This window comes from Dreissena polymorpha, chromosome 4 (assembly GCF_020536995.1).
Source record: "Dreissena polymorpha isolate Duluth1 chromosome 4, UMN_Dpol_1.0, whole genome shotgun sequence".
Lineage (NCBI taxonomy): Eukaryota > Metazoa > Mollusca > Bivalvia > Myida > Dreissenidae > Dreissena > Dreissena polymorpha.
Window position 1 is genome coordinate 7823364 of NC_068358.1, and position 25902 is coordinate 7849265.

At 34.2% G+C, this 25902-nt stretch overlaps 2 protein-coding genes across 6 annotated transcripts in view; one reads left to right on the forward strand and one right to left on the reverse strand.

Moving 5' to 3' along the window:
* The window catches only part of LOC127877270 (DAZ-associated protein 1-like), a 43853-nt gene that overhangs the window by 9080 nt on the left and 8871 nt on the right, over window positions 1-25902 (reverse strand). The window contains exons 5-10 of one of the 3 annotated variants that reach the window (XM_052422950.1): window positions 19244-19393; window positions 17261-17309; window positions 10385-10467; window positions 5870-6082; window positions 4957-5104; window positions 1131-1439 (exon numbers count right to left, since the gene is read on the reverse strand). In XM_052422950.1, coding sequence (XP_052278910.1) covers window positions 1131-1439; window positions 4957-5104; window positions 5870-6082; window positions 10385-10467; window positions 17261-17309; window positions 19244-19393 — 952 coding nt within the window. Of the gene's footprint in view, window positions 1-1130; window positions 1440-4956; window positions 5108-5869; window positions 6083-10384; window positions 10468-17260; window positions 17310-19243; window positions 19394-25902 lie in introns of all 3 variants that reach the window. The other 2 variants (XM_052422949.1, XM_052422951.1) reach the window with 2 other exon arrangements.
* Window positions 20399-25653, forward strand: LOC127877271 (uncharacterized). Of its 3 annotated transcripts, XM_052422952.1 has the most exons (7): window positions 20399-20516; window positions 21147-21773; window positions 21957-22120; window positions 22530-22913; window positions 23277-23441; window positions 23657-23747; window positions 23962-25653. In XM_052422952.1, the coding sequence occupies exons 2-7, from the start codon at window positions 21575-21577 to the stop codon at window positions 24555-24557; spliced, it is 1599 nt and encodes a 532-aa protein (XP_052278912.1). In that variant the 5' UTR covers window positions 20399-20516; window positions 21147-21574; the 3' UTR covers window positions 24558-25653. The 3 variants fall into 3 exon arrangements, with proteins under 3 accessions (XP_052278912.1, XP_052278914.1, XP_052278913.1); XM_052422954.1 differs by lacking the exon at window positions 23657-23747; XM_052422953.1 differs by lacking the exon at window positions 22530-22913.

Here is a 25902-nt window from a genome sequence, read left to right on the forward strand (position 1 = left end):
TAAAACAAAGCATTTAAGAAAATTCAACAGTTTCAAACTGAACCTTAACACTGCCCAAGTCAACCTCCTCACACATCCATCAGAGTGTACTGTGTTACCTAAGAGCATGGCCGACTGACCAGCAGGGAGTAGTACAGGGACACCTGGATCCGCTACACCCTGTGGAACAAGGGCCCCAGGGGCTTGAGCTACATAAGGGCTAGGGTAATACGACAATGCCTTAGCGGCCTGAGGGACATGGCTGGGGAGGGAGGCACCTGTTAAGGGGAGGCAACTGATAGTTGTCCATTATGGAAGCTTTGAATGTTAAGCCATTGATTTTCTTTAAGGAAACTTTGGCCAAACAGAGCCAAAAGGAAGCTAAAAGTACCTTTTTTGCACTGTGTTATTCTAATATTGAATTATTTTTTTTGTTTTGTATTCCAATTTAGATTGATTTACATTTGTATTAAATGAACAATTTTCTTCTATTCTGATCAAGATGTTTATACAAGTCATAAGACATTAGACTATTTTTCAATTTAAATCAGTTAAAACTTGTTAGAAAAGTTTAGTACATAAGTTAATGCATAGAACTAAACAACTATTTGTTACAATTCAACAGGCCAGGGCCCCATAAACAATTGTTAAAACTGCTTTATGCTTTCAAAGAAACAGATACAGAAATCCAATAGCCTGACAATATATATAATGAATTTCTAGTAGCAAGGATAACATTTCACCAGCCCCCGATTGTTAGCATGAAGACTGACCCACATGGAATTATCGTCTATTTCATTGCTCTAAGCTACTGCCATGAAGATCAAGCAATACATGAATGCATCTTTTAAAAGGAAAATGCCATTACCCCAAAACTAAGCTTGCTAGATAAATACATGGAATGGAAACTTGTTGTTACTTGTTTCTAAAAGGAATTTATTATAACATGAATTGTAAGAAATCAATTCCAGTCTCATTTTAATTTGGTCAAAACATCTTTGTTAGCTTCAGCGATTGTGTACTTTGTTTTATTTGAACATTTAAGGACTCATCACCATACAAAAATATGCAATCAATTACAGCCACCAATCTAAATTGATTTTACCGAGGGACTTCTGCTAATGGCACGCTGAAGGCACACAGACACTCACCAGTGAATTCGGCATAGCCTGGTCTCGGAGCACCCTGCTGAACAGCCACACTAGGGGCCCCATATGTTGGTGAGGTGTAACCTAGAGTGCTGACCGGCTGGCCAATGGGCCCTGGGGGCATCTGGGGTGGGGGCTGGGCTGCCCCTGGGGGAGAGGCTGCGTACTGGTAGGCAGGGGCCCCATGGGGGGCCTGGAACTGCTGGGCAGAGTACCCTGGGGCTGACATGGGCTGAGCCATGTATGGTGAAGACACAGGGGCCATGCCTGCTTGCTGTGGGGGTGGAACTCCACCAGGCGGCCACCCTGCGGCTGCAAATCAGGAGAAGAACAGCTGGTAAATCCATGGTTGAATGAAAACTGTCAGCCACAAGGAGAAAAGTGCCTCAAAAGGATAATTTTGGTTTACCATATTCCTAAAGGGCAATTGCTTTGCTGCACAATACCCATTGTCATTTCATTTGACTGTTTTTTATGAAGCTAAGAAAATATCAGATAAAAATAGTTGGTACTGCTCAAATGCCATTTTCAAATACTCAAAGAGATTTTACATCATAATTCTGCAGATAAAGTAAAACAGACACTTGGGAGAAATATTACTATTTTCAACATTTCATGACGTTTGACAAACATCACAACTTATTGACAAAGAGCCTGAAGCTGCAGGTATACTGGCAAGTTTTAGATAATTCAAGAAAATTTACGCCACAAGTACTTTGGCTATTATAGGTATTATTAAATATGACTAATTACTCATCTTAAAAAACATCTGATGAAAACTAGTGGATGCTGAAACTAACATAAACACCAAATTCAGATACATTTAAGGTCCAAACTTGTTAATACTTTTCATGTCATTTATCTCACTGACAAAGGCTCAAAGTGTTTAGTGTTAATGTTATTCCTGTTTTTCCCCTTCTCATGATTACGTTATTTGTTTTACAGAGGAAGGCTAATGGTCATCATATCCGATGGTTTCACTGAATTAAGGTCTTCTGTTTCTATTCTTATTATGATTTGTGATTGTTATCAGAAAAGAAGTGTTATACTTTTCATGATTTTGTCAGTTGCATTTTGGTTTCACTGTGGAAGGTTTCATGATATTAATGATTTTACTAGGTGTTTCACTGATTTAGATTTTATCGGGGTTTCAAGATTTGCTACTGGTTTAACTGATTTAAACTTTTTGCTTTTTATGATTTTCACTAGGTTCAAATTATGAAAGCTTTATGCTTTCCATAATTTAGGTCATTGGTTTGACTTAAAAAAGGTAAAATGCCTTTCATGATATGTAATGTATAATTGGTTTTCATTGATATTTATGCCAACAATGATTTTTTACAATTGGTTTCACTCATTCACACTTGAATCTTTGCATGATTTGCTATTGGTTTCACTGATGAAACTTTTATACAATATTATGTCATTCATGTTAGTGAATCTTGTATGCTTTTATCTTAAGTGTCACAGACAACAGTTCTGGTTTCTATGTGTATGCTATTGACCTCCCTTATTAAAGTGATATTATGGGCATTTTTCACTGTTGAATTGAGCTGAAAAGAATTAACAGGTCAAAAGCGTGAGTTAAAATGTGGTTACTGACAAATTATCTGCAACTCATCTTGCTACCAGTTGTTTATAAAAATATATTTAATTTTATAAATTTTACGTGACCCACCCAGTCCTGTAAGCCGAAATGATCCGTAAAACAAAATGGTGTCTTTGTGTCATATAAACGCATCTGCACTAAAACTAAATTTAGGTTCACATGGTACATGCGTGATCAGTTGTCAAACGACAGTACGGTTGCATTATGTTTCTCTTTCCGAGGTATTGTTTTAGTATGTTGATGCTGCATTAACAAATATAAGTGTATATGAAGTGAAAACACCAAAAATAAATAACGGTTGCGATAGACACCTATTAACTGTTAGATGCCCATAATATCACTTTAAGGTATATGCCATTCATGGTTAAGTTGTTTGTACATGTACCTAAACTTAACATGACATAGATATCATATACCAATAAGTTGTTTTATAGGATACATGTAGTTGAATTCAAGATTTTCACAAACTAAACACAGCTCTTGATCTTACAAATAGTTTTTTACAAGGATTACTATTGACAGCTCAGCATTCCTCTAAAGAAGAGGCAATGCTGTTCAATATTTATTGCTGTAAATGGCTCTTGCAAACAGTAGATATTAAAGAAAGCACTTCTTTCAATACACATATATGCAAAAAAAAATACAATGGTTACAATGGTGCAGCAATTTACATGTATTAGCATTAGCTTTGCAGTACAGCTTCATATAACCATAAGCAAAGTAGCAATACCCTATTCATATAGGCAGTAGATTGCAATTATATTTTTGTTTCATATCCATAACCAGAACTCATAATAAGATAAAATATGTTTGGGCCATGCTCTGTGAAAAAGGGGTTTAATGCATGTGCGTAAAGTGTCATCCCAAATTAGCCTGTGCAGTCCACAGAGGCTTATCAAGAACAACACTTTCAGCTTTTACGATATTTTATGTTTAAAGAAAGTCTATTCTTAGCAAAAAATCCAGTTAAGCCTGAAAGTGTTGTCCCTGATTAGCCTATGCAGACAGCACACGCTGATCTGGGATGACACTTTACGCACATGAATTAAACCTCTATTTTCACAGAGCACGGCTCATTTAAAAAACAAGAGCACCGCATAACGGTGCCAACGCTCGGCTGCGAAAGCTTGTCAGAATATTTTTAATTTTTTTTAGAGGTTACAGTGACCTTGACCTTTTACCTAGTGACCCAAACTTGGGTGTGGCGTGTACAACTCATCAAGGTGCACCTACATATGAAGTTTCAAAGTTGTAGGTGGAAGCACTTTAATTTTAGAGCCAATGTTAAGGTTTTAGCACGATGCCTACGGCGGACCGCTGACGGCGCACGGGGGACGAAACGACGAGCTGGCTAAGACAAAACCTCCGAAAACAGCCGAGCTAATAACATGCCATAAATTATTGCTTATTGGCCAATTAACCAACAATATGAGATTCTAATGTAAAGGAATTAAATCATTAGCGCTTAAGCATGATTTTTTTATAACCATACATCATTTGGACACAGTGCGATGCTTAAATAATTAATTGATCTGAAATGACTTTTTGCAGCTGATATTCGAAGCATGTCTTATGAGTTGCATCATGAAAATGGGTTTATGCCATATGTAGCTTGTATGGCTCCCGACCAGTCTGCGCAATTGCACAGTCTAGTCAAAAGGTACGGTGTCTTCCTTAAAGTATGCAACATTTTTAGGTCTCATTGGCAGTTAGCATAGTTCCTGGCCCAAATGCGCTGAGTCTCTTCTAGAATTCTAGAAGAAGCATGTTTTTGTTTTGTTTTTATTTGACCTGGTGACCAAGTTTTTGACTCTGTTGTGAAATCAGCTGTAACATCATTGGCACTATGGGACCAATGTAATGACCATGTTTCATGTCATGAAGAATTAACAATAAATATTGCCTATTGCCTCTAATGTTTGCAACTTTTTTTATTTAAACTACTGCCCTATTTTTAAACCCCAAGCAACCCAGTTACAAACTTGGCCAATATATGATTCAGATAAATCTTGCATGTTGATTTTTTTTTAAAGCTGTATCCTATATGTATATTCACAAATCAGTGAATGAAATATGCCCAATCCTGCAAGCTCTGCACAAACAAATTCTGAGGCGGTCTTACTAAAATTCTTTATCATTTTCTTGTACTTTAAGTAAAAATTGTCTTCAAGTTATAATACAACTTAAGAATTTTGGCTTGCTTGGTCATGATGGTAATACCTTGGCTGTGTTGAGCTGGGGGCCAGGAGGGGGGTGCCCCGGGTTGGGGCTGCTCTGCCTGGTACTGGGGCTGGTAGTGCATGCCCCCTGGTGCCCCGTACTGACCCCCTGGCGGACCTGCGTGACCTGCCGGTGGAGACTGCATCACCTGCTAATAGAGGAAAGAGAAATGTAAGCTACTGCTTTCAGAGCATAGAAAACAAGAGTTAATTGTTTAATGGTTATGCTTCTTCTAGTTCAAAATCTAGACATATATTGCAAATATGGGGGAAGATTTAATTTAAAATGTTGAACATGGAGAACAGAGTAAAGTAGGTTAATAACAGACTAACCAACGTTACCATACCGATAGAACTGCTATCTATTACAATGGGATTTTTAATTACCGTAATTACTTAAGTTTTCAGACACTTAAAAATATTTTTTTAAATCCTGTCTGAAAATTTAGATAGGAAAAACACTTTTAAAATACAGGTGTCTGAAAATTTATTGAAGCTCTTAAAATATCAAATAGACCATCAAATACAAGTATGCAATATGTATAACATCCATTGTATTAATGACTAATATCACGGGCCTTATTTCTAAAAATACTGCAGTAGCTTGACCTTTCACTTCTTAGTATGTTATCAATTTTATAGGTAGAAATTTGTGCAAATGCATCTGAAGCTGCAAATTACAAGAGGCGTTGGACTTTGAGACCTCCAGGTTGACAAATCCATATACATTAGCCTCCTTGTGCAATTAAGTTAATGCAATAAAACCGGACATGTGCCATTTGGAATACAATAAATTTTCAACACACAATTTAAAATCTATTCTTCTCTTTGTTTTGTTTGCATAACTCTATACAAAATCTTTTTAAGGCAACAATACACATTGTAACAGAGCCCATTCCTTCACCCCCACTGACCTGCTGACCCCAGTGCTGGTCCTGACCTCCCCACATCTGGTCCTGCCCATGACCTCCATGACCCCCGTGGTGCTGACCACCATGCTGTGGGCCTGATCCCCCATGGATGCTCATTTCAACCTGCTGCATCACATGGGGGTTGGGCATGCCCATACCGCCCTGGGGCTCATCATTTCCAGCGCGGTCCCGGGGCGTCGCACGTTTGCATTCAACCTACACAAACACAAGGGCAGTCACTGTTCAAGTGTTATTGTAAGTGTGGAAATTAGTAACATCTCATATACTACTATATATTTTGAGTTTAGAGAGTAATGTTGATCTAAAATTACAGTTCAAGTAAAATTGCCATGCAGTCATGTCTGAATCAAAAGTGTCCAGATCATTTTCTGATCAAACATATATGTCATAATTTTTTCTCAAAAAGCAACAACTATTTAATGAACACAAAGTCATGCTGCATCCAGTTTTACTTGAACGCCCTTGATTTTTTATTTCAAACCCAAACTTATACTTAACCTGCAAAAAGATCAAATAACCAAAGTGTAACTAAGTTTCAACACCATAAAATGGTGAATTTTTCAAGCAACCTTTGATGATGTTGATTTCACAACATTGTCTAACATTATTTTTTTTATATCTATAGCAGAACTCATATTGTATAATTATAGTTATAAAATGTAATACACACAACTGACAATCATATTATTTTAAAAATAACAGACCTTCATTATAAAAATGAAAATATCTAAATAGAAAAGGTAAATATCATATGTGTTCTTCTGGTTTTAAAGATTTTGCTGAGAGATTGGCAATTTTATTCCCCAACATAGTGAACAAAGTGGAATGTTCTGATAATTTATCATTACAAAACAACAAAATGTAATTAAATGGTTAACATGTGAACCCTTACTTTTATTTATAGACAATACTGATCAAACCCAGAAAAACACAAAAACAGAAAGGAACAAATGCTTAATCAATATTTAACATAACATAGTTAAACCTATACAAATATCACATGGACATTTTTTTTTAACTCTCCTTACTTTTCAATACATACCGTAAATATTGATAGGCTACTATAATATTTAAAACTGTTAACTGCAGCATATAGATTCTAATCAAAATATATGAAAATACACTTCATTATTTCAATTTAAGGAGTATAAATATTAAAACTATAAGCTAATTATTTCAGTCTGTAACCACAGAATGTATACTTAAACATATAATTAACAAGGCTATTGTCAAGCAATATGGTCCCCTACAGGCTCAAAAATTTGACAGAAATTCCACCATTTTCAGATTTTTTTTTTTTTTTGGTTATCATAGCGACCACAATTTTTGACGTAGGAACAAAATGAAATGACGTGCATAATGTCCATATTGCCATCAATCCATGTTGCAAGTTTCATGTAAAAATATAAAGAACTTTTAAAGTGATCGCAGGATTCAGAAAACCACCATTTTCAGCAGTATTTCTAGTCTATTTGTTGCCATAGCAACCATAATTTTTGACGTAGGAACAAAATGAAATGACGTGCATAATGTCCATATTGCCATCTATCCATGTTTCAAGTTTAATGAAAAAATATTAAGAACTTTTAAAGTTATTGCAGGATCCAGAAAAGTGTGACAGACAGACACACAGACAGACAGATGGACACACAGAGCGCAAACCATAAGTCCCCTCCGGTGAAACCGGAAGGGGACAATAAATGATAAGAAAAATTTTCTGGAACAATAAGCCCACCTTATATTGTGTATTTAGTTTACATATATCAATTATAAGCAATTGTGTTCACAACTATTTATTCATGTCATATTCTACAATATACTACATGTATCACTCACAGGCATGTGTATTACATGTACTTATTACTATATAACAGCAAACCTTATAAAAGCTAATTAATAATAGGCAACAGTGGGCATAAATTTATATGGGTACATAATAATTATGCATGATTCTATATTTATTAAACATATATTAATTGTAACTAATTATATTTTGTTAAACATGATGTTGCAAGACAAATTTATGTCTATATCAATAATTATTAAAGATGTTTGGAAATCAAAAAAAATAATGTAAGGGAAATGATTACAGTTATCACTTAACTGTGAATTAATCAGATATTATATTATATTATTCCCATAAGTGCCAGCCCGTCAGACCTGACCGACATTTTTTTAGACAGGTTCGATTGATAATGCTTTATTGCCGGTCCGAATGTTCGGAAAAAATTCAAGAGCAAAATATCTTTAATTTCATGAAATTAAAACCTGAAAATTAAAGAGAGCTAATATGAGCTATGAGCAGAAACAATTATGGTTACATTCATGAAATGTTACTGCACATGCACACAGAACACTTCCTTCTATGCAAGCAAATATGTCAATAGCTTTTATGGAAAAACTAAAACACATTTTGAAACTCAGATTGTTGTAATCGGGGTATTTACAGTTCGTTCCTGATCAAATATACACTTCATAGTGCTTTTTTCATTGATTCAATTATCTTTGTGGCTAGTTTGTTGACATTTGTAGTTTTATTCCGATTCATCATATAATTTTGCGACCAGGTAATATTTGACATATACATTTTCCAATTACTGATAATTGCTTTGTGCTTTATGAAGCTTAGTCTGTTAAATTATGTAATTAATATCCCAGGTGTGTTATGTTGTTTAAGGTACTTTATTGATTCTTAATAAGTATAAATGTGATTTTTTGTGTAACAATAATTAATTTACCTTGTTCAGTCACTGTCACACTTAATTATCAGTATCTGGGCACATTTGTTTTAACAGTAATTTGCATACCAGTATACAATTATTGAATTTATAATTGAGAAATTGCATTGTTTTTAACTTATTTTTCGGTTTAAATATTTTTCTTTAGAATGATGTGAGTGTGTTGTGTTTTGTTAGTGTTCATAAGCAAAATAAGTCTCAATTTTGTATTTTGATTTTTTTGGTAGTGTTACGGATATGTTAATACAACAGACATCTCCTCTCACCTGTATCATCAACTATTTTAATAGCTTTTCTATTATCTTTCATAGCAATTCAGATGATCATAGATTAACATTTTTAGATGTCATGCAAAAACTAGTGTTCAAGTTTAAAACCCCGATTATCTTGTCATTTGACCTGTAAATCAATAGGCTCCTTTTTTCTTCCCAAGTTAGCATACCAATTAAAATAGATTCTAGAGATGTGCAGAAATTAATGGTTAACTGACTGACCAAACAACCATCTGATTAACAAATTGCAAGGGCAATATATCATCACGTCTTATAACAGAAACATTATAATGTGATTGTTTTATATGTCATTATGTGTAACTTTGCCTTTTGCAAAGCAACTATTGTACAAATATTATTTAATTAAATTAATAAAAATATTAAAACACAAAAAAAGAAATTAAATACTTAAAATACTTATAAAGTTACATTTCATTTGCATGCATATAACTTAAATTGTAGCTTTTTTTATATATATATAATTGTACAAAAGATTCTTCTATAACTTGTCTGCTTAGATAAAGGAACGTATTTGCTATGGCCTCTTTCCTAAAAGACATTTTCCGACATTTTAAAATTGGGCCAATTGTGGAATCTCTGTTACTGTTAAGCTTACGGAATCAATTAAAAACAGCCAATTCGTTGAATTAATGTCCACTGCCTTATTAATTGTGTTTATTGATGGGTGCAGAACTAAAAGAAAAACCTTATTGGAAGGGATGTGCCTTTTTCTGACTGATTTGAATCGGCGATGCATCTGCAGCAGGCAAGAAAATGCTAATTACATTCTTGACATCAGTTACAGTAACATCATACAACAAAGGGAATTAACTGTTATTGAAGAAAGTGTAGGTTTATGATTCTTATGCATGGCACTTTTCCTCATTGATATCTATACACCCATGCAAGGCACTTCTCATTGCTGTCTATACACCCATCAAGTTTTATGTTGAAGTCTTATATAGTTTTGAGATTCAGCCCTGAAAAGTTTGTTACAGACTGACGGACCGACAAAGCCAAGCTATGCCTCCGCCTATTGCCGGGGATTATAACACCATAGTGTAAGTACTTGTACAATAGTTCTTCACATACTTTCATGCTGTAATGGATTATTGAATGTAAAATTATATCTTTTCTGCAATAAATAACTGAAATCAACCTCATTACTGTTAAGAAAAAAGCTATCACTATATGTATGCAAATGTAAACACAAGCTGAAATGGCCTAAGTTGCTTAAGTAATAAATAATAATATATGTTCATCAACAAACTTTCAAAACTCCCTGAAAATATTTTCATAAGAAATATCATAGAAAAAATACCGTAAAGTCTAAAAATAACAAGAATAGAATGACTGTATTTGCATAAAACAGTAACTACATGTGTATTGAAAAGTAAGGAGAGGAATCAACAGTAACTTCTTTCTTAACGCAAAAAGTCATACAATATTAACAAGTAAATCGCAATAAAATGAGCTTATAATGTAACCTTTTTCCCATTGAAGTTAATAAAATGCTCTCTGCATACGGCATTTACAGCGTCGTCCGTCTCAAATGTCAGGAACCCGAAGCCTAGAGGTGATTGGGTAAGAAATACCGTACACTAAATGCGTTCTCAATCATATCATTATATTCTATGTCTTTAACTGTGGATGTAAATTCTACATCCACCCAGTTGAAGTGTCTAAATTGTTAGTAGAACTTATCATCTATCATTCCAAGATGTTCTTAACCATAAATTTCAAAGTATGAATACACTATTATGATCTTTTATATACACAAACTAGTCAATATTTGCCTACCCATATTAACCTCTATACAATATAATATATAAATCACATCAGAAAAGTATATAAATAAGTAATTTTTTTGGAAAAGACACAAATAAATGATAAAAAATAATTTGTATCGAAATCATTTTTCATTTTATATCTATCAGAACCATTTATGATGAGAGTTTTTGCTATTCAAAGGCTCCATGAAGCTAAAACGAAATAAGAACATGATTAGAACACAACATTTTAAATGAAGGAAAAAGGACAATATTGAATTTAGGTATAAGTTACACTCTAGGAAAACCAGGCTTAATACATGTGCGTAAAGAATTGTCCTGGATTAGCCTATGCAGTCTGCACAGGCTAATAAAGGAAGTCTCATCTAATAAAAAATCTAGCCCAGATGGAGAGTGTTGTCCCTGATAGCCTATGCACATCTAAATTGCTATTTTGGGACAATATGTACTTTACACAAATGCATTTAATCTTGTTTTCTTAAAAACCGGCTCATACATGTATAGACTTTTTAAATCATAACATATTTGTAGGTGCTTAAAGAGTTTGGGCCATGAAAAATGAGTTATGTTTTACAAACAATGATGAGATAAGGGAAAAAAATAATTTAAAATACTAATATAATACTATCATAATTATGCACTTCACATGTGATCTCAATTTAATCTAAAATTTATGTAAACTTTTACTTTTGTAACTGCATGTCACTTTTTGTATATTTTTTTCAGCATTAAAATAAGGAACTCCAAGAAAAGAAAACAAAAGGCATGATAATACAGTTGATTATTACAAAATATCTGGTTTAAAATATGAGCTATTACTGGTATAAACACATAAAAGGGTTAAACTATACTACAATAATATGTGTGTGTTTAATAAAAGAAAACAATCAACATGTCGGTGTTTAATATTAGTAATACAGAATCAACTGTGTTTAAGTGTACAGCAAACTAAATGAGGCAATACCGTCTAACCTGACGCTAATCAGTTATTTTTATTACAACTGAGTTAAACAGTAACCTGCCTTATATGGCCAGTATATTTCACAACAATAGCCATTTTTCAACTGCTTAAAGCTGTCACAAGGAAGTCATTCCAAGGTGAATAAAGTTAATATTCAAATTGTACTGGGTTGTATGTCACACACCTCTGAGCCTGACGTCATAGCATCTATCATAAATCTATAAAGAACATAAGGAATCTGATTTCAGTAACCGCCTTTGATACTATTAAAAGGGTCCACTGTGAGGAAACAAATACTTAGTTGTTGAGATTTGTTTTGCTGTGATAACTACAGGAAAATATTCAAAATAAACTACGTGAAAAAACTTAACATGTTTAAAATAATTATTACTGATTAAAGTATAGCTAATTAGTATTTTACAATTCTACCATACAGATATTAATATGGATTTGAAAATATCAGATTTAGATTTAATGCATCTTTTCTATTGTATAAAACAAGGGATAAAGGTACTTTAGGCCATACAATCCCAAAGCAGTGGGCTTTTTACAGAGGCCATGTGTAAACAACAATATCTTTTGTAAGTAATTTTTGATGGCAATCATAATGTCCTCAAATGTGAGCGTAATAAATAGATCTTTATTACTATACGGTGTCCAGTGTTTTTTTTCTCAACATTTTGTTAATGGGGGTGGGTCCCTTGAAATTCAGAAAAATTGCGTCATTTTGATAAAAACTGGGAAATTAGTGTTGTTCATTTTTTGCTTACAAATACTCTAAAATTGAGAATAAGTGATTTAAACATTAAATTGACTAAGGTTCAAGTTATAGAGCAAGATTTGAAATTAATTTATTATTGAGACTTATTTTTTTTTTTTTAAATTTCATCTTCAACAGGGAATGGTCCCCTTACTGGCCCTGAATTTGAACCAAAAAAACACTGGTGTCACTGAATCAACACTTAACTATCGAGCATTTATATAAGCAGGGGATAAAGGGATTAGTGACAGTATGTTTTGGCCAAATGGAGATTGACTCACCACTTAAATAGCAAACTTTATAAAGCATGTCTAAAAGTCACCATTTTTGCTTAGCTGAACATGGTGTTTCATATACATTATTACTACATGAACATGCAAGTATAAAATACATGTACATGTATATTACTTGAAACATTAAAGGATTATAAATGGTTTTCATTTTAGCGTTTGTGTTGTTTAATGATGATGATACTATCAGCTGACCAATTTTCTAAAGCGTTCACCAGCCTTAAGGAGCCATCTGCATTCAGAGACCTCTTTAACCACTTCCCTTGGCTGGCTGCTTAACCCTTTACCACTTAAAGCATATTTTGACACATTTGTAGTCCCTTAGAAAGTTAAATTTAATTAACAACCTTTCTTACTAGATTCAATTTTAAAGGCTGCATTTCCAACTCTTAGATATTGATAAGCAGCAAACAGCATAAACCCTGAAAGACTGCGTGCAAGCTGTTCTGGTTTTATGCTGTTTGCACATCGCTTCTGAGTGGGAAAGGGTTAACACAGGTAATACTGTACATTATTATGTGAGGGTTTGAAAGGAAAGTCCATAACAAACACAAATATCCTGGCTTTAGATCTATGTTGTTCATTAATAACTGTAAAGCAAACAATAGAAAACTCCTAGCACCAACTTTGATACATAGTTTTAAAGGCAATGCAACAAAAAGATATTTTTTACATTACAAGAAACTGTATCCCATTTCCATGCAATAAGACTTACTAATAACAATATGTGCAAGCAAATAAGGGAAATCTAGGAACAAAAGATATAGATAGCTGCTACAAAGGTTATGGGTGTCAGTCAAAAATCATTTCGAACAACTTGTATTACACTTGAACATTATGAATACTATGCTTCTACAATTGCAGTTATTTTCCCCTTATGAAGTTAGTAGTAGTCATCATAACATAACATTATCATCCTCCATTGAAGTTTTTTATCCATCATGCAGATTTTATCCACCCTCTATTAAAAATTGGTGTACACAAATTTCCTTTAAATGACAATTTTTTTCTTACACTTGTGACAAATCTCTGGCAAAACCTGGTTTAAACCATTTGAATAAACTATTGTTAGCCTTTGCAGAAGAGATAAAGTTGTAAAGAAAAAATCCAAAATAGCAGCCCTGGGACAATACGTAAGGCGCATGCATTGCGCAGGGCTTAAACACAAAATTCTTATACTATGGGGAGGGACCTATTTTCCTTGGCCACTTCTGAAAGGGCAAGACATCCTTTCACAGTTTCCTGTGGAAACCATACTTTAAATGATTAAATTTATTCTACAAAAGCGTGCAATGCCAGCGCCCTCACACTACTTTGGGGCTAGGGGTCCGCAGCCCTTAGGAGGGGGAATTTTCTTTTTGGGGGATTTTTTTACTTTCTCTTTCATTATTACATTTGTACATGTTTGCACTATATTCATTGCATTTTTCATAATTTAGTATGTTTCAAAAAATTAAATTGAAATAGAATTGAGATATAATAATCATGAGACACATCTTTCAATAAAAAAAAAAAAAAAAAATTATATTTTTTTTTTAGGGGGAGTTTTTCCCCCAAAAGGGGAAAAAAGTATACTTTTCAGAAGGGGGACTGCCGCCGAAATTCGGGGGCAGATTTGATAGATTTAGGGCCCTGATTGCTAAACAAAACTAGAAAATATTTATTTGGAGAAGTCTTGTATATTTTACCACAAATACAACTATTTATTACACTAATATTAGTTCTGAGCAGACAAAATATGAACTCCTTAATGGATGGATAGCAACACACATACAAGCCCCCAAATCGCTCCAAGTGCTTCACTGTACATAAATAAGCTTACCAAGAATAGAATAGACATGCACACATTTTTTTATTAGTTGTATAAGTTGTTAAAGATCCAGGTCAGTTTGTAATGCTAATAATAAAGTGTCAACAAGATTATATATGTTGTTCCTTAGTTCAAAAGTCAAAAAGAAGACTAGAAAACTATTGACTAACTGTAATAATGTCCGTGTTTTTGCACAAGTTTGCAGTTCTCAAATACTAAAACAAATTATTTAGAATCTTTTTCTTCTTTACAAACACTGAGCAGACACACCCAAATCTGTGATAGCTTGAAGTTACAGGCACAAACCAGGAATTTCATTAAGCCACAAAAGCAGGTTATTTGGATAAAACTCCGATTGATTTGCTGTAGAGGTCTTTATTTTATACAAACAAGTGTGCCATGGGCCCTTAGACGCTTACCTGAGACCAAAAAGAACTAAACTATTCTAAGGCGAAGGAGTTCATAATAATAAAAGTTCTTAATGAAACATTTAAATTCCTTTTACATTTTTATATTCAACTGAGATGTCATTAAAACAAACGTCCTGACAGAGGTTGATGAATGTTCGACAAAAGAAGCAACTTATAAATTGTTATCATGCTATTTATTATTTGAACTAGTGACCTAGTTTATAAGCACACATGACACAGTTTCATTCTCAGCTTTTAATTGTAACGAATCTTTTGTTCAAGTTTCATGAAGATTTGCCAATCAATAGGGACACCGACAATAGATTAACAAATTCTCACTATACCCAAAAACGGAAAATTACCAAGCCACATTTTTCAAAGAACCAGAACCATTTTTTAATTTAACCAAAAATTCACAGGAATTAAGGTTCGGACCAATTTCATTAAGATTGGACAAGAAACGTGACTTTTAGAGAGTTATAAAGGTTTAACCTAAGGAAAACTGTGGCAATGTTTTTCAATGGACCTAAACTATTTTTGATCTCAGCCCAGATATAACTGGGCCAGCAGGAACCCTGACTGAGCTGAGAAACATTATTGATTAGAACAAAGGTTCTGACACAATTTGGTGAATGTGACTTCTAAAATGTGAACAAGCTTTGTATTTAATTTGACCTACTGATCTAATTTTTGACCTCACATGGCCGCAGGAGTCCCTGTTTTTCAAGGAACTGGCACCATTTTCAAACTCTGCCTAGATATCATAAGAACAAATGTTTGGACCAAGTTTCATGAAGATAAGGCTAAAAATGTAACTTCAGGAGTTTTAACAAGGTATAACTAAAGTCATATAAGGAAAACTACTCCACCTACTGGTGGCCATGGTTTCCAACCAACTGTAACCATTTTCAAACTCAGTGGAGATATTATTACAGCAAATATTCAGACAAAGTTTCATGAAGACTCCACAATAAATGTCACTTACATTTACATGCTTTTTCCTTCATTTGAACCAGAGACCTAGTTTTTTTACCTCACTTGACCCAGTCTCTATCTTGTCCAAAATATCATTGGGACACATGTTCTGACAAATTTTGATGAAGATAGGACAATATATGTAGCCTCTTGAGTGTAAGCGAGGTAAATATTGACGACAGACAACGCAAGAATGACAAAAGGTGATCAAAAACGCTAACCACAAGCACACAGTGCTCAGTTGAGCTAAAAAATAAACAAAAATGTTTGAATTTTGAATAACACGTATTAAAATCCTTAAGCACCAAACATTTTTTAGCTGGGTGCCTGTACCCCCCTCCGACCAATGGATCCTACCACTTGGAGCCCAACTGGCGGAGCACCAGAAAATACACTTATGAAAAAGCTTCTTCTTTAAAACTTGGTGAATCCATTGACCAACACTGGTGCCAAAAGACTTAGTGTTACAATGTACAAACTAGATACTATATGTATGACAAGCAGTTACATTTGTCTTTCAGCAATAAATTTTTAAGATGACTTCCTAGGATTACGCATTTCTTACGTACAAAAAACTATTGTCTTAAACAGTTAACAAACGCAAAACATTAAATTTAAGAAGCCACAGACATTATAACACAGTCTGACACAACGTGCAACAATATTATCCATTTATAAAATCTTAACATGTTATGAAACCTGTACTTTGTCTACAGCATGCATATATAAACATGCATCCTAATGATAATTAATTCATCCACATGTGAAGTGCTAATATCTGAAGTTTTCTCTAATCATAACCTTTTACTATATATTTAACATGTGACACTATCATGAATATGTGTAAAACAGTAGCATCTATAGTCATCAGTGAAAACCACACCTAATATCATACGATTCTTAAACACTGCATTCTATACGGTTAATATACAGAACTTTATGTCATGCCCGTATATTTTTTATCAATATAACGATTTACACATAAAACCTCTAAGCAGACACATAACATCTGCATTTGTTTCATAGCACTTATTTTAACAGGCTAAATATTTAAGGAATACTAACAATACATTAATCTGGATAAAACCCTACTTTATCCATTTTGTGAAAAACAAACTGTAATGTTCTAACATGCTTCGTTTCTTAATAATACTAAACAAAACACATACCTAAATCATCAGAATTTTGTAATTTTGCAACGGAGAGTAGTGTTGTTATTGTAAATAGATACCCTTACCAATCGCCATGAAAATGACTCACACTTTATTTTGAAGCCCCATATGGACCAGAGCTTTTGTAACACAGATAATATAGAAAAGTAATTTATAATTCAAATGATTAAGTGTCTTTGTCTGCTTGCAACTTACCTCTAGATCTCTGTTTGTCATTGTCGTACATCACTTTCACGTCCAAAACCTTCAAAATGAACAGAACAGAATAGTTTGTTTGTTATAAAATAATAACATGTGTCTAAAAAAGCATGACGTGTATAATATTTCAAAATTACAAGAAAGTCATGGTATTAGAATTGTTTACCCATTATAAATTTCTACTTCTGTAACCTGTTGACAATCTAATTCTAATAAAAACTTGCAAAGTTAGTAAAAACTCAAATACCATTCACATTGATTATTTGAATGGCAAAAACATAATTAGCGAGAATCCCATCTATTTAATGAGTCATAAGTCGGCTTGCACCCGCTTTCTGACACTGCTACCTGTTGAACGAAGCCTTAACCTGCAGGTAAGTGCATCGAGGATTTATGACTGAGGATGATGTGTCTTGCACATATGAGTCATGTTCTAAGAAAATAGGGCATAATGCATGTGCGTAAAGTGTCATCCCAGATCAGGGGACAAAAATATTTCTAAACTGCGCTCGTCCTGCAGGACAAGTGCATTAAAATTTTCACTCGTCCTGCAAACACATGCACTTGTCCTTAAAATATGGGTGAAATGAAGATTGCAAAGGGCTGATATGACTAATAAAGTTTCTTGTATCACTGCTAAATTGCTGCTTACTCAGTTGTTCATGCCAGCTGATCACAAAATAAATGTTAAGCAGTGAAATAAATTACTTTATTTATGAGGAACACACAATAAATAATTGAAGACAATTTTGTGTTTGCCGTTTTTCTAATACTCGCGTGCTTTCCGTTTCGGACGTTTGAACATCGCTACCGCCAACTTTAAAGAACGCTCGTATGTCAGACATTTTTCTGACGAAATTCAGACTGGTTTGAAACCGTAGATTCTACTTCGCGTTTAAATAATTCTTTAAAAATCAATACTTACAGTGAATGCATAGGTTAGTTCCCTGTCACCATGGACGCGCAAAGTTTACACCAAAAAGCCAATATTTACTGGGGACACAGTCTCGCATAACAACGTGCACCTGCTGTATGAAATTTACAATTACAATTTCCGGTTCATTCGCGATCTACTTTCGGAATAGATATGATTTAAGAAAATGATTTTATTTAATGAAAACAAGTCTTACTCGTCACAAATAAATATTTTAACATCAGCTTTTTTCACTCGTCCTGTAGGACGAGAGCTTTAGGGAAATTCACTCGTCCTTTCGAGATTTTACTCGTCAATACGAGCGGACGAGTGGTATTTTTGTCCCCTGCCAGATTAACCTGTGCACTTCGCACAGGCTAATCAGGGACAACACTTTCTGCCTCAATTAGATTTTTGCTAAGAAGAGACTTCATTCAAAGGAAAAATGTTATAAAAGCGGAAAGTGTCGTCCCTGATTAGCCTGCGCGGACTGCACAGGCTAATCTGGGACGACACTTTACGCACATGCATTACGCCCAGTTTTCATATTTATCTCAAAGTGACATTCCAGCCAAGATGTTGTCTTTTTTTGGCCACACTTTGAACTTAAACCTCTAGGTTTGAGCTTGACTGTTGAAGTAGAAGCATGTGTTTGCATGCAACATGTTGTCACATAATGGTGAACATTTGTGGCAAGTTATTTTAAAATTGCACTGAACAACAAAGTAAATGACTGGACAAGTTCAGTTGCACACACATCACGCAAGCATACACGCTTGCACACACATGCAGTCCACCCCTTTGACTGTTTTATGAAGCTTTCCAAAACAAGACTCAACAATAAACTTAAATTTTGACCACATTTGCCACATTTGTTCTTCAAGTAATTCTTGAATTTTTCCTTCTCAGAAAACAGAGGAGCTTTACACAACAATGAGGGGGCACCAGTTTTGAAATCCAACCTTGTTTCAATTTACCAGTGCAGTTTTACTAACACACTTAGGTTAATAGCAAGCATTATGCTATTACGCCCTGTATGACAACTAAGTGACATGTTACAAGCTTACCTTGCCATACTGACTGAAGAAGTTTTTGATGGCAGCCTCATCAGCGTTGTTGGGTAGGCCCCCCAGGAAGATCTTCCTGTCTCCATTCTGGCCCCCACCTCCACCTCCTCCGCCGCCCCCACCACCACCACCACCACCACCACGCTGATTCTAAAGAGACAGAACATCTTCACTGTTCAATGTTTGCGACTGGCAAAATATTAAATACATATTACTTTGTGCCATTGCCAAGCATAGGTCTAGTTCATGACACCATAAACCATGTAATATTAAATGATTAAAGTCTATCTTTCAAAAAAAAAATGTCATGCTTTGTGCTTTTTAAAATAAAATGAACAAAAATCTTGTATGACTTTTAAAGTATTAACAATTCATGTTTTATATGCATAAATAACTACAGTTAACTGTCTCCCAAATATGCTCCAACTACCCACTTAAAACAAAATTCATAGGATATTTTATAAGACATTTAGGCACTCAAAATTTGCATTTATGACATGAACTGCTTAGTTCAATTCACAACACTGTTCCCATATCTTTTATTTTACAAGGAAATTTTTCCTTGTGGTATATTTCCGTTAATTATTATAAAATACAGTTTTTAACAGTTTTCACTAAGGACAAGGGACGTTAAGGCGTGTTATTTGCCTGAAAAATATTAATATTTGTAAAAGTTAATTATTGCACCCATTTAAGATCACATTTTGAAGAATACGACGTGCGCTTTACGTTTTCATAGTTATTGCATCGTACCTCGCATAGATGACGTCACATTTAACGTTTCAAACACGCGCGTTTCTTCGAATAACGCGAATTTCGAGCATTTTTTAATGTTTATCACTATTTTATGACAACAGCGCACACGTTAACCAACTTGATTCTTTAAAAAAATGCAATACATTTTCGTTATTTGTTCATCGATATCTTTTTATTTTTGGTTAACGAGTGCGCTGTATGTGAAAAATACATGTATTTTCTTCTTAATCGACATTTGATTGAACAGCTAATAATTTATCACCATGAACGGTTGTTTCCTTGCAATATTGCGGAAGCAATCAAGTTGCTTTTTTAACATCTTAACTTAGAAAAAGGTAGTGTTTCGTATAATTCACGGGAGACCACTCCATTAACTTATTTAGGCCCTATGGGAAGCGAGCGGGATAAATCTACATGGAAGATACAGCGTCTGCTTCGCATCATTTTAACTGAACAGTAAAAGTAATTTAAACAAAAAATGTGAGGTTAAGTTTCATCATCATATATCAACAGACAGGTATGTTGTATAAAACATGTTTTCAGTCAGTTATATAATATAAGTCACGAAAATCATTCTTGTATTTAGCTTCAAAGATGAATTCACACGAACACCAGAGAGTATTAAGAAACATACCTTTCTATGGTTATCCGTAATCCATAGTTGTCCAACTTAAAAGTCCATCACATAAATTGCTACTTGTTTAATGTTGAAGTAAATTAACTGGTCACAATAATTCCATCTTATTTACACAGATTCAAAATTGAGACCAGCGTATTAGGAATAGACTACAGTAGCTTCAACATTCAGTTTATTTATCATCCAGTTGCATTATTAAATAGCCAAATAAAAATGCTTTTAATTTAAATTTCATCAAATCGGTTATAAAACACGAATGAAGCTTATATATCGTTGTAAAATTAAAAGTTATGACGAAAACCGACAAGTTAAATTACGTCACTTCAACTCGATATTTGTTCTCAGTATTGATGACGATGTTTTTATTACGTCATCGAGTTAATTATGCGTGAACAGTTCAGGGGCTCGAATTCTGCTACGATCGTAACTGTTATACTTTTTATGTGGTATTTTAATTTCAGAATTTTATGTCGACTTATAAACAAATACTTTCATTTATTTTTAATTTAGGATGTCTAAATCTTATGCGTGTGCTATATGCACCAAACGTGTGGGCCCAAAAGAAAGGAGGAAATTAAAAACAGATGGCAATAAACAACTTATAAAGTACTTGAGAAAGCATATGCTATTGACAGACGAAGTTACAGAGAAAGACGTTGTTCATAATTCTTGCCGTCTTAAGTATACAGCAGAATCGGCGGCGGCAAGATTAAGTGCATCCCCAAAGAAAAATCCACAACATGAACCGTCTGACAAGAAATTGCCGTTTCAATTAAACATTAAATCAGCTGGGTTCAGCCATACTATATGTCCTATATGTAACAGGAAGGGCGCTCGGTCCGAAGGGTTTGTAACCATACCGGGCGAGGCGATAATGCAACTGTTCATCAACAAAAACATTTTGTTGAAAAAAAAAATCGCGATGTTGTAACACTCACATGAGTGGGGGGAAGTTTACACCAGAGACCCTTTCTGCTGATATTCAAGGAAAAATTAGATCCACAACATACATGGAACCTGAACAGATAAGCAGTTTAATAAACTCGCTACGGCAAAGTGCGACACAACGTCAAAAATCTTGCATCGATTTTGACGACCCATCCACAATGACGGATGCTGATTATTGGAATCTTACTGGTACGCATCCTAATTTGAATTGCATAATCACGCTGATGAGGAATGAAAGATCTACTGTCCTTATCTTATATACATGTATACACACAGGTCATTAATATTTTTAATAATTTTAATAATTGTTTTATGAGTTTATGTAATCAATGATATTATAGTGTAAATAACATATATGAATATATATATCAGGGTTGACGAAAGACCAATTCTCAACTCTTATCGGTGATGTAGACGACATACGGACAACAAAGACCAGGTCCATTCGAACATGCATCGCATTGCTCCTAGTCAAACTAAGAACTAGTTTAGGGAATGCGCTGCTCAGCACTTTGTTCAACATGACGATTGCGCAGGTATTATGTGGTTCGGATAATACAACCTATTTAAATACCAAGGCGACTGTGATATGATTTACCAAATGTATCCATAGATTGAATGTTGATACTGGTAAACTTAATTTCAATTTTTAAATCTCTCTTTCACAATATATCGTGGAGGAAAAGTAACTTTTCAGTCTTTTTAGACGATGAATATGATGGTAAACATTCATCAGTTTTCAACATTTTCTTAATGCAATTATGTATGTAATAGCATTCATAATTGAAATATTGCTTACTATAACCGAAAATGAAAATCGTTATTTTTATTTTAACAGGATATATTTCAAGAGGTAAAAAATCTTTAAAGCAGTTTACAAAAAAGCAACACTCTTATGGAAATTAAAAGAAAGTGGGCTTTATAAATAATGTGTTTATATTACAGATTCGGCGTGCGTTGAAATCGTCAAGAAAATCTTTGATGAAATCGTTCGTGCCAAAGAATATGGGATTTAAACATGTTTCCAGAGAGGAGATAAGAACGACCCATACACGACCTCTAGCGCAAGAATTGTTCGCTGCATCTGACCAAAATAAATCAATAATTGTTTTAGATGGAACATATATATATATACAAAAAAGTTCAAACTTTTCTTTCGCACGTCGGTCGTACTCCATGCACAAGCATAGGCCACTTGTCAAGCCAATGATTGTTGTGTCCACCACTGGCTACATTATATCTATTTTGGGACCGTACTTGGCGGATGGCAAAAACTCAGATGCAAATATACTGAAACACATCATCAATCAAAATACTGAGGATTTTAAGGTTTGGTTACATTCAAACATGTCATATAACATTTTTTTTTAAACAAAACAAAATGTAGGAAACCAACTTGATGATGATGATGATGATATCATGATCATGGTGATGATTATGATCATGAGCATGATTTTGTTGATGATGTCGATAAGGTCGATAATGATTCGCATGATGATGATAATGATGACGATGATAATATTGATTACGATGATGGTGGTGGTATTCATTATTATGATGTAGATGATGATAATGGGGATAATGATGATGATAATGGATGATGATAATGGATGAGTATGATAATCATACTAATACAAATTATAGTCAATACGAAAATATGAGTACATTCATGCCGTAAACAAAACGTTTCAGAGCTGGATTCAGGAAGGTGATGTGGTCGTAGTTGACAGAGGTTTCCGAGATGCGTCGACTGTTCTCGAAGAACTTGGTGTAACTATGCAGATGCCATCTTTTATGCGAAAGGGGTCTACACAGCACACAAGCGAAGAGTCTAACAAGTCGAGGCTTGTGACGAAGGTAAATCTCCGCGCACATGTACTTGATTTATGATTAGATCACAATATAAATGTAATATATTGAGATGTATTCATACCTTTTTTGTGAATAATTATATACTGTGTTCAAACTTACTCGCTTAACCGATAATTCGCCAATTATTTGATTATTTAATAGCACGGTTAAAATAACTATCGTTTCAACGGTCTAAGTGTATAAGTGTATTGTTTAAACAGATACGATGGGTTGTCGAGTCAACCAATGGCAGACTCAAGACATGGACATATTTAGCTAGGACAATGCCAAACACCCAAGTGCCATTTATTGGTAAAATATTTTATGTAACATTCATAATCATTTCACAAAATAGATAACACATACTTGCGTTAAAACGTACATGGAGTAAACAGAGTGAAACCGTCACGTTATTTACACTTAATACAATCCTACACATATTTATTAACATTATTTAAAATGTCCTAATAATAATGTGTATATTTATGTAATGAGATTCCTGTTATGCATATGATATTTATTTAAGGTGACTATGTGCGAATTGTTGGAGCAATCTGCAACCGCTTCAGACCGGCTCTAAGTAGCGGGGACTCCGATCAAGACAAAATAGTTGCAGAGAGAATGTTGTATTTGTCAGGACAGAACAACGATTTACAACAATTCATCTCTGACAACGACATAGAAAAAATAACCAAGGCATCGTGGAAACCGATGGACGAACTAGACATAAACTGTCCAATAATGACCGAGGATGAACTTAGATGTCTAATCTTTGGTGTATACACAGTTAAGCTGGCGGCTTCTTATACACAAGAGCACATGTCAAGTGACGGAATATACTCAATTCACGGTTATGTGCACAATAGGAGTTTGCTGTGCTTGAAGTTCCAAAGTCGGCATGCGTCCCGAAAGCAATACCGGTCTTACATACGTTTTAAGGAGGGGTCAGTCGACGCATGGTTTTGCAGCTGCCCAGTGGGAGCACGTGTAGTTGGAACATGTGCGCACGTTACAAGTGCGCTGTGGTACCTTTGTTTCAGGCGACACCAAACTGATCAACCGTCAGATGGTCCGAGAAATTGGGCTGCAGACATTTCAGATGCTGCTAACGTGTCATATTAAATATTAAGACGCGCTCTGAGACATAGACAAAACAAGTCTTAAAAATGTGTGTTCATTTACATCTAATAAAGACAAAACAAGTCTATAAAATGTGTGTTCATTTACATCTGATTAAGACAAAACAAGTCTATAAAATGTGTGTTCATTTACATCTGATTAAGACAAAACAAGTCTATAAAATGTGTGCTGAATGATTTCTCTGAGAAAAAGGGGTTAAATGCATTAATAGGCGTCAAGTGCGCAGTAGAGGGCGTTGTGTTTCTGACAAATACATCTCTTGTTTAAAGATGTGAATGTAAGCAATATTACAATTTGCAACATTGAAAATATTTTATACTGATTGTTGAAAGTCGTGTAACTGACATGTTTATAAAATTGACTGGTTTTATTTTTTTGTTTTTTTGGTGACAAATATCAATGGGCAGAATAATGTGTGGACGGCACAGATAGAAAAAATGTCATTATTGGAAGAATGTGAACATTTACCAGATGAAAATCGTTAGTATAACAACGATTGTATAAACATAAGCTTTATACTATCGCTATATTTAAATCAGATTTGGGTTTTTCCAAAAATTGGAGAATGTGATTTGTCAACTACGGAAAAAACTAAAACGTCAAAAAAGCCATATTTGACAATTATTAATGGACAATTGTGAGGAAATAATAGGATAAATAGAAAATTATGTTATTTTTGGATAAATATCAACTTTATCATGCTCGGCACGAACTATGTTAGCGCTCGGCATGCCTCGCGCTACATCGGTTCTAAGCCTCGCATGATAAACTTGATATTTATCCAAAACTCACATAATATTCTCTATATTTACAAGGTTACGCGATGGATGTGCATACGGAATATGTTATTACAATAGGTCATGATATTACACCGTATTTGTTGTTGTTTTATTAATATTTTCGTTGTTACTTATAAGAATGTTCTAGTTTTATTATGATGATGCGATTTAAAAAAATGTTATAAACAATGTGTGATTATTTTGCGTAAAACATTTAGCGATATGAAGAAATAATAATATCATATGACATGTAATATGTTACTTTGATTTATGAACATGAATTAAATTATTTCTCACATTGTGGATCACCAAATGTTTAATGCTGATTGAATAATAAGCGCGGCAATCTGCGTCGATACAATTCGTAGTTGTGACGTTGCCGTAAAAAGCAACGTTAAACGACGTCAAAATTGGAAAATAGTAGGCATCCTTGTCTCGGGCTGGAGAAAACGTCTTTTGAACAAATACATGCATTGAGGATATTTTGAAAAGATGACTCTCTGCACTTTATGTTAATAGTAGATTGAAAATAATTTGGATAAAGGCAA